This window comes from Aegilops tauschii, chromosome 3 (genome assembly GCF_002575655.3).
Source record: "Aegilops tauschii subsp. strangulata cultivar AL8/78 chromosome 3, Aet v6.0, whole genome shotgun sequence".
NCBI lineage: Eukaryota > Viridiplantae > Streptophyta > Magnoliopsida > Poales > Poaceae > Aegilops > Aegilops tauschii.
The window spans coordinates 584,542,195-584,550,844 of NC_053037.3; the positions used below are offsets into that span (position 1 = coordinate 584,542,195).

General features: G+C 46.6%; 1 protein-coding gene across 1 annotated transcript; it reads left to right on the forward strand.

Moving 5' to 3' along the window:
- Nucleotides 1-1,119: 1,119 nt before the first annotated feature.
- Nucleotides 1,120-7,239, forward strand: LOC109755910 (RNA-binding protein BRN1). The gene is made up of 9 exons (XM_020314787.4): nt 1,120-1,537; nt 2,331-2,413; nt 4,316-4,367; nt 4,482-4,607; nt 4,714-4,796; nt 5,287-5,469; nt 5,909-6,248; nt 6,604-6,747; nt 6,836-7,239. The coding sequence occupies exons 1-9, from the start codon at nt 1,315-1,317 to the stop codon at nt 6,964-6,966; spliced, it is 1,365 nt and encodes a 454-aa protein (XP_020170376.1). The 5' UTR covers nt 1,120-1,314; the 3' UTR covers nt 6,967-7,239.
- The last annotated feature ends 1,411 nt before the right edge of the window (nt 7,240-8,650 follow it).

Consider the following 8,650-nt stretch of genomic DNA (forward strand, 5'->3'; position numbering starts at 1 on the left):
TACCGCAAAAGTCATCACATTAAAAGCAATACGATATATTTATTTATCTACCAAATCAAACATCATGGCGACGCCTTCTTTTTTGGTGCGTTTTGGACCGAAGCTTCGACGACTTTCCAGCCGCTAGATACAAGATTTGTCCGGCTTACGCGGCGCATGGCCAGCTCATTCCAGATATAGAAGACACGGGGATCCCACCTCGGGGTCATGGCTGTAATTTTCTATGACCGAATTTCAGGCTTACAATCTTGGGCGACGAAAAATTCAAAATGGCCGGGGATTAACGATAGTGTCGCAATAAAAACCAGCACATATAAACAATCCAACATATGTATTCCTCTGCCACACTAGCGTTGTCATGGCGATGCCTTCCTCTTTGGGGTGTTTCGGGCCGTAACCTTGTTGACTTCCTGACCGCTAGATACAAGGTTTGGCCGATCTCAGCACCAAAGAGGCACGCCATCGGCTCGTGAAAGCCCATGTGACCAAGGATCCCCAACCGAGGATTGTGAAAATTTAAAAAACAGCACGGGATTAACGACAATGTTGCAATAAAAACCGTCATACCAAACCAATCCAACATACGTATTCCTCTACCGCACCTGCTGTCATAGTGACGCCTTCCCCTCTGGGGCGTTCCGGAAACGTAACCTCGACGACTTCCTGACCGCTAGATACAAGGCTCGGCCGGCCTCAGCATCACCAGAGCGGCGCGCCACCGGCTTGTTCGTCAAAGCGCACGTGACCAAGGACCCCCAAGGTCCTCATAATTTTTCTGTTTTTTCAGGGGTACACCATAGTTTCTAGATCTATTTTAGTGCAGAGCCCGGTGTTTTCCTCACACGCAAATAAAAAGGAAATGAAAAGAAAACAAATTTCCCAACAAATTTTGGAATGGAAGAAGGAAAGAGGAGGAGGCTGCAAGAAAAACCGTTGTATAGCACAACAAAAGAGATCACAAGGACAGCGGCCTCCTCCCCACAGAAACCCAACTGCTCTCTCCCTCTCCCCACTCGCATCAATATCATACTCACACTGGCGCTGGCTACAACTGCAACAACTCCTACACACATCTGAGAGACTACGTGCATATCCATTGCCATTGCCAATTATTAATTGCTCCGGACGCCAACTCCTCCCTCCATCACCTCCACCACCACCTCCACCACCACCCCCGGCCCCCGCCCCCAAAAAACAAACCAACAAAATACACTTCTTGCTAGCCCCGGCGGAGCGGCGACGCCAGTTGAGCCAGCCGGTCCGAGCGAGCAGAGCGGCGGCAGCGGAGGGGCAGTTGCTCCCGGCGGGCGGCCAATGGCGGAGGACGGCGAGAAGGCGGCGGCGGCGGCTGCTGCGGTGGGAGGTGTTGCGGTTGCAGGGGGAGAGGCGGAGGAGCGGGAGGAGCAGAGCGTGAAGCTGTTCGTGGGGCAGGTGCCCAAGCACATGACGGAGGCGGAGCTCGCCGCCATGTTCAAGGAGGTGGCCCTCGTCGACGAGGTCACCGTCATCAAGGACAAGGCCACCAAGGCCTCCCGAGGTGCGTGCGCCGCGGATCCGCCCGCCCGCCCGGATCTGGCGCCCCGGCCGCCGCAATGCCGCCGGGGTGGAATTCAGGCTCTCTTTCCCGCTCCCCGCTGTTCCCTCGCGCCAAAAGTTTTCGAATCTTTTCTCGGGGCGGTTCCTCCTCCGTCCCGTGATTTGCGGCGGCTCCCCGGCGCAATGCCTGCCGCCGGAGGGACGGAGGTCCTCGAATTTGTGGTGTTTTGGGGTCCGCTCTGCTGCGCTCCAGGGAGATCTCGCGCCGAACCGTCCGGGCGCTGCGGTTTCGAGCTCTAATCTGAGCTCTGCCGTGCCAGAGTCGCCTTTAGCTTGCTAGATTTGCTCCAATGCCGCCGGCAATTTTGCCGTTTAATCTTTTTCTTCGGAAGTTCTGTTTTTTCCTTTCTTTTTTTAGGAGGGACTTTCTTTGGGGGCTTGATACTGTTTGGATTGGAAGCAATGCAGCTACAAATGTGCCTCATTTGCTTAATATTTTGGGGGTATTTTTGTAGATTGGAGCTATGTTTTCAAGCTCCAAATTAAGTGCGATACACCAGAAGTAGTTTTTGTCCTGCTACACGTGGTTAGTGGAGCGGATGCCCAAAGTTTAGGAACCTTCCCATGCTTTTCAGGGAAGTTGTTTGCTGGTAGTGGTACCCCAGACGTTGACAAGCCAGATTTGCGCTTGTTTCTTCAGCTTTGCGGCACTGCAGCCTGATACAGTAGTGTTTCTCCGTTGCTTGATGCTTTATTTACATCCTTCTTCCTCTTAATCGGACCTTTTGATGCAGGGTGCTGCTTCCTCATATGCCCCTCCAGGGACGAGGCCGACAAGGCGGTGAATGCGTATCACAACAAGCACACGCTCCCGGGGGTATGTGAGCATTCCTATCTTTGCCTTATCAGTGTGCTTTTACGCCATCCGCCGAGGTGGAATTGTTACAAATTCAGTACGATTCATTAGCTCTTTCCGGGTGGCAAATCATGATGTGGTTCATGAGTGTTCCATGATTTGGCTGGCAGGGACGCACTGGGAGCTGTCTTCAGCTGTCTGTGTACTCTAAAATGTTTGTGGGGCATTCTGAGAAAAATTAAATATAGTCACTTTATGGGTATTCTGAAATGTAGAACTGTTTGCACTGAACATCTGTGGGTTCCATCAGATTTTATGAGGATAACCGTTTTTAGTCTGCCGATGGGCCGCGCAAACTATTTTAGGACTTGAACAGTTGAAACCTGAAATTCATGTTTTCAGAATTGGTGGTGCCATTGGCTGTCAGGCTTTATTATTTCTGATGTAGTCATAATTGGTGGTTCCCTGTGAAATTCATGCCCTTCCCAGGGTTGCTTTATTTCTCTTAACTCCAGTGCTTTTCCTTTTTCTTACGTTGCACGACTTCGGTATGCATGCTAGAACATTCTTGCTAGACAATGCAACACAAATAATCATACTTGTAACCTTCATGGATCTTAACTCTTGAGGACAGTAGAGTAACAGTGGAGGAGGTTTCCTTCCATTGCTAATTAGCCAACTGTAACCTGTGGGATGGTGATGAATTGTAATCTGTGGGATGTTGATGCAGTGTGATAGTTCGTTAAAGTTGTAGTTACAAGTTGTTTATTTTGATAAGTAAGCATAATCAGGATCAGGTATTAAGAGAAAAAAACATGTGTACCTTCTGTCAGCTTGGGAATTGTCAAAACATTTGGGCCAACCGGAGAAAAGATCTAGTATTTGATTAGAGGAGAAATAAGGTTACAGTTAATCTTTGGCAAGAGCCAGACTGCTGGTCTTACCACATGATGGTGTAAATAGTGGGTGTGTCATGTCTGACAGCAAGTAATTTTAACCATGGTAAATTTTGAGTTGTGGCTGCCAACCAGACAGTGGACTATGCTTGTCCCTGAGTGACACACCTAACAAAAGTTTGCTCAACAATTTAGCCACTACGCTTGCCCTTTTGTCATGAACTGATTGTAGCTTCAGTTTTGTGTCACACCTACCTGAGGTCCCGCCAAACCTAACTCCCTAGTGTGGATAGTTGTGACCTGGCTCCTATCAAACACAGCCAAAATGTTTATGTAGATGAAACAGTTGGTTCTGTTGGACTAAATGCAAAATCTCATGAAAGTGCATGCTTTGCCCTCAAGTAGCTTGAGTTGCAACTAAAGTTCCTTTTGGTCGATGTCTTGCATGCTTTGGCCCAAAAAGATTTGCAGATAATGTACATTTGTTATGGTGGGCCAGACTTCCTTTCTTCAGAATCATAAGGATCTTCATCATTGCACTAGACCTAATTTGCAGTCGATGGTCTTTCATTCTTGAGATGTTTTCATGAAATAAGCACATAAAGTGAGATTGAGACACTGAGTATCTAATCACCCACTGAGATGGGTATTATTGAAACATGATGTAATGTTGCATAATTGTCTAATCAAAGGAAAAGGTTCACCAGATGTGATACAACGCATACCATGATGGCATAATGGTATGCGTTTGTTATTGCTGTCCTGGCAATTAAGGACTCATATTATAATGTGGACAAAAGTAGAAATGCTTCAGTTCATGGTAGTTGGTAATCACTGAATTGTGGAGCCAGTCAGACACATGCACGTGGCTAATATTTTGTTTTAGTGTTATTGCTACTCTTTTGATGCCTTGTTTGGGTATTGTTGACAGGCTTTCTCTTCAAGACTCCCAAAAGTACAGTTTTTGTAGGCCTGTTGCTGCTTCCCTTGACTCGCTGATGACATTTTCTTTCTCTGTGTAATACAGGCGGCAAGTCCTTTGCAAGTAAAATATGCTGATGGAGAGTTGGAGAGGCTGGGTATGGTCATAATTTGCAGTCGTTTAGTACAGAATCTTTGCTCAAGATATTTTGTCCCTATTTTCTGTTGACATTGAACAGGACATTCACATCTGCGTTTGCTATGACTTTCAGAACACAAGCTTTTCATTGGAATGCTTCCAAAAAATGTAGCAGATACTGAATTGACTGATTTGTTTTCCAAATACGGAAATATCAAGGATTTGCAAATTTTGAGAGGTTCACAGCAAACAAGTAAAGGTAAGTTATTGCCGAGAAGTTACTTTCCTGTTAATAGAAGCATAAACATCGCTCGACGCTGAAATGTCTATAATGTATATTTGTTAATGAACTTTGGTTAGTGCAGCTGGATGCGCCTTCATTAAATATGAAATGAAGGAGCAAGCAGTGGCAGCTATTGAGGATCTAAATGGGAAGCACAAGATAGAGGTTTGCTAACATGAATTAGGACAGCAAGGGAACTTTTACTTATTATTGCATTTATGCTGGTTAACATTGTGTATAGTATATATATATATATATCATGATTCTCAATGAACTATGCACTTTTTTTTCCGGACGTTACAAACAACAAACCGTTCAGTCACTCGTCCTGGCAGTTATAAACAATATTATCACTATTAGGTTTTGAAATCAGTTGTTTCCAGATTCATGGTGCATACAATTGGTGCCCAGCTTTTACTTTTCCTGAATATTTCAGATAGTTTGTTATATGTTTTGGTATCTAACTATAATGCATAACTTGACCTGAATGATCACTTGATGGTTGCCATTGCTAGTATATTCCACATATGACAGACTTATTGCCTTTTTAGCCTACTCTTACCTTGTAGTTGCATTATTAATCATTTGGATATCTTCTCAAATCAGATTGTTAGTGCTTTGTATATAATTTCTTATGTTCTGATCCATTTGTTAGGGTTCTAGTGTGCCACTGGTTGTCAAATGGGCTGATACAGAAAAGGAAAGGCAGGCCCGGAAAGCACAGAAAGCTCAACTGCAATCACCTAATATGCCGAATGGACGCCCAATGCCACAATCTTCAGTATTTGGAGCTTTACAGATGGGATATATGCCTCAGTATAATGGATTTAGTTATCAGGTGAGTTGTGCTGTTCTCTAAACCTTGTTTGCACTACACACTACCATATCACAGGAAACTTCATATAACACCTTAAATGTTCTGGCCCTATTTTGTTTTCAGTATAGTGTTCTTTATAAATTTGTTGTCCAGAATATGCCATTTGCTATATTATTTGCATCCCAAATGTAATTTCTCACAACTTATGTATCTGTTGGGGCCCTGATTGTTTTGTAGCTGCAAACAGAACAGGTGTTTTTTATCTATGCATTAGAAAAAGAATATTCATTCAAACTGTCATAATTTGTCAGATTTACTCCTGAAAAAGCTACTGACACTTTAAATACCCAAGTATTATATGTGGACCTTTTCAAGAGGTTGAAATATGTGTCTTGACTAATCTACATTTTTGACATGCACTGATCTGATATGCAATACAACTGAATTTATTTGTGCGCAGCCTCCAGGGACATATGGACTTATGCAGTACCCTTTATCTCCTATGCAAAATCAAGGCCCCTTTCAGAATATGGGTCAGCCTGTTAATCAAGGGAACGCGATACGAGGAGTCAACCCTGAACTGTCCCCCAACTCAGGTCCTAGATCATTTAACCCAATGCACTTAGGCAGCCCGTATCCAGCAGTACCTGGTATGCAGTACCCTGGATCCTACCCCGGTGGTCCGATGAACAATCGTCCTTTTGGGAATCCTCACAATCCCCTTAAAGTTCCAAGTGCAAATGTCAATTCTATCGCATATAGTCCCCGTAGCAATGGCGGTGGCCAAACACAAACAGAAGGTTAGCCACATTCTATTCTTATCTTTACTTATTGTGCAAGGGGAAATACCATACTCTTCTGATAGTAGCCGTGCCCATTAGTTAGCATGAATTTCCTGCAAATGCCTTGTGCATTGGCAATGAACACAAAAATGAACAACTTTACATTTGGTAGCAACATGCATATAAGGCTATCCAAAGTTGTACTCTAGAATCCAGCGTCAATATTTAACACTGGTTGGCAACTCTGATAGTCGGTGTACTGATTAATTCTACCAACTACAGTAATCAATATCGTATTATGCAAAACCCTTTTGACATGGTTTTCTATTATCATGTCTGTTGCATTGTAGTAAAACCTATGTACATGTTTCAGGACCTCCTGGAGCCAATCTATTTATCTACCATATCCCACAAGAATTTGGTGACCAGGAACTGTCCGATGCCTTCCAGAGGTTCGGTAGAGTAATAAGTGCCAAGGTGTTTGTTGACAAAGCAACTGGTTCCAGCAAATGCTTCGGTAATAAAATCTCTCACTAGCAGACACACTCTCTTGTGCATCGTTCACATGATCTCTCTTAATCTGTTTATTATAACCTTTGGTGCAGGTTTTGTAAGCTATGACAACCCTGTGTCCGCGCAGTCGGCCATCGCCATGATGAACGGTTTCCAGCTAGGTGGCAAGAAACTCAAAGTACAACTCAAGAGAGACAACAACAAGCACAGTAAACCTTTTTGACAAAAATCATCTTTGATGACCATGCGGTCTTGTTCCCGGTACATATTTGTCAGATAGATGACCATGACGCTGATTGTTTCCCCACTTGGCCCTGCGCGCCGCGCCGCGCCGCCCAGGGAATCTGCCGGGGAGCGCCATGTATCTTCTAAGTTCAGTTGACAATCTTAAGAAAATTTGTTGCATTGTGTAATTTTATTATCCCAGCTTAGCGTTAGCGTCAGACCCCCTGTATACATCAGAAGTCAGATTCATTCAATTATTTACTTCATCTCATGGCAAATGGCTCTGAACTTTCTTGGTCTGTTTTTCCGAGTCATTTGCTACCATCTCCGTGGAAACATGATTTTGGCAATGTCTTCTTTAGAAGGTTGGCGTTGCAATTATTCAGATGCCAGTGCTACCGGTTCAGATTTGCAGACTTTTAAGTCAGGTGACTTAGAGCATCTCCAGCCGCGCCCCCTCAGGCGACTTTTTTGGCGCCGGTGTCAAAAAAACGGCCCAGTCGCGCCCCCAGGACGACGAAAAGCGTCGGTTCGGCCCTTTTTTCGCCCGGCGGCCGCAGCCCGAACCCGGCGCGCCGGGGGGCGCTTGGGGGCTCCGGCGCAAGGGAAAAGCGCGGCTGGCCCACGCCGTCAGGTGAAAAGTCAAGATTTTCTTTCCCGACTCGCCTCCCACCCCCCGCGCTCTCGGCCGCCACTAGGTATATCCTGGCGCCGCTCCGCCGCCCTTCACCGGTAGATAGCCATTCCTCGCCGGAAAAATAGCAGAGGTTCGCCGCGGCAGCCCCTCCGACACCAGCTGGGCGTTTCCGGCCGCCATTTCCGGCCGCGGAGGGGCAGTTTAGCGGCGGGTGCACGCCCACCGCGCGCAAGGTGTTCGGCGATTTGCCTGCCTCGACGATGGACTTGGATGACGAGGAAGTGCTCGCCGCGCTGCTGGAGGAGGAAGCCGAGGCCGACGTCCAGGAAGAAGAGCATCTCATGGTGCTCGCCGCCCCTCGCCCAGCTGCTGACGAGCAATGAAAAGCCGCGGCGAGGTAGCTCGGCGCCGGGGCGGGTGAAAGCAAAGAACCGGCATCGTCTCGAAGGCTACTGCATGCTCTACTCCGACTACTTTGCCGATGCTCCACTTCACGGCGACAGAACATTTCGGCGCCGTTATCGGATGAGCAGAAAGCTTTTCCTCTGGATTGTGAATTCCATCCTGGAGTTCCACAACTACTTCAAATGCAAGATGGATTGCACCGGCAAGCTTGGATTCACCTCCATCCAGAAATGCACGACAACGATGAGGATGCTTGCATACAGAGCTCCCGGTGACTCACAGGACGACTATGGGCGCATGGCCGAGTCCACCAGCATAGAGTGTTTCTACAAGTTCTGTCGGGCAGTGGTGGCAGTGTTTGGACCGCAATACTTGAGAACACCCAATGCGGAAGACACTGCTCGGATCCTAGCACAGAATGCAGCAAGAGGATTTCCTGTGCCTGGAGGCAAGAACGCTTGGTTTGCGAAGATTCAGGAGGCTTGCAGGAAGGATGTCGAGCGGGCATTTGGTGTGCTCCAATCTCGATTTGCTGTTGTCCGGTACCCCGCTCAGACTGGTCGAAAGATCAAATGTGGGAGATCATGACATGTTGTGTCATCTTGCACAACATGATCATTGCGAGCGAGCAGGAAGAGCC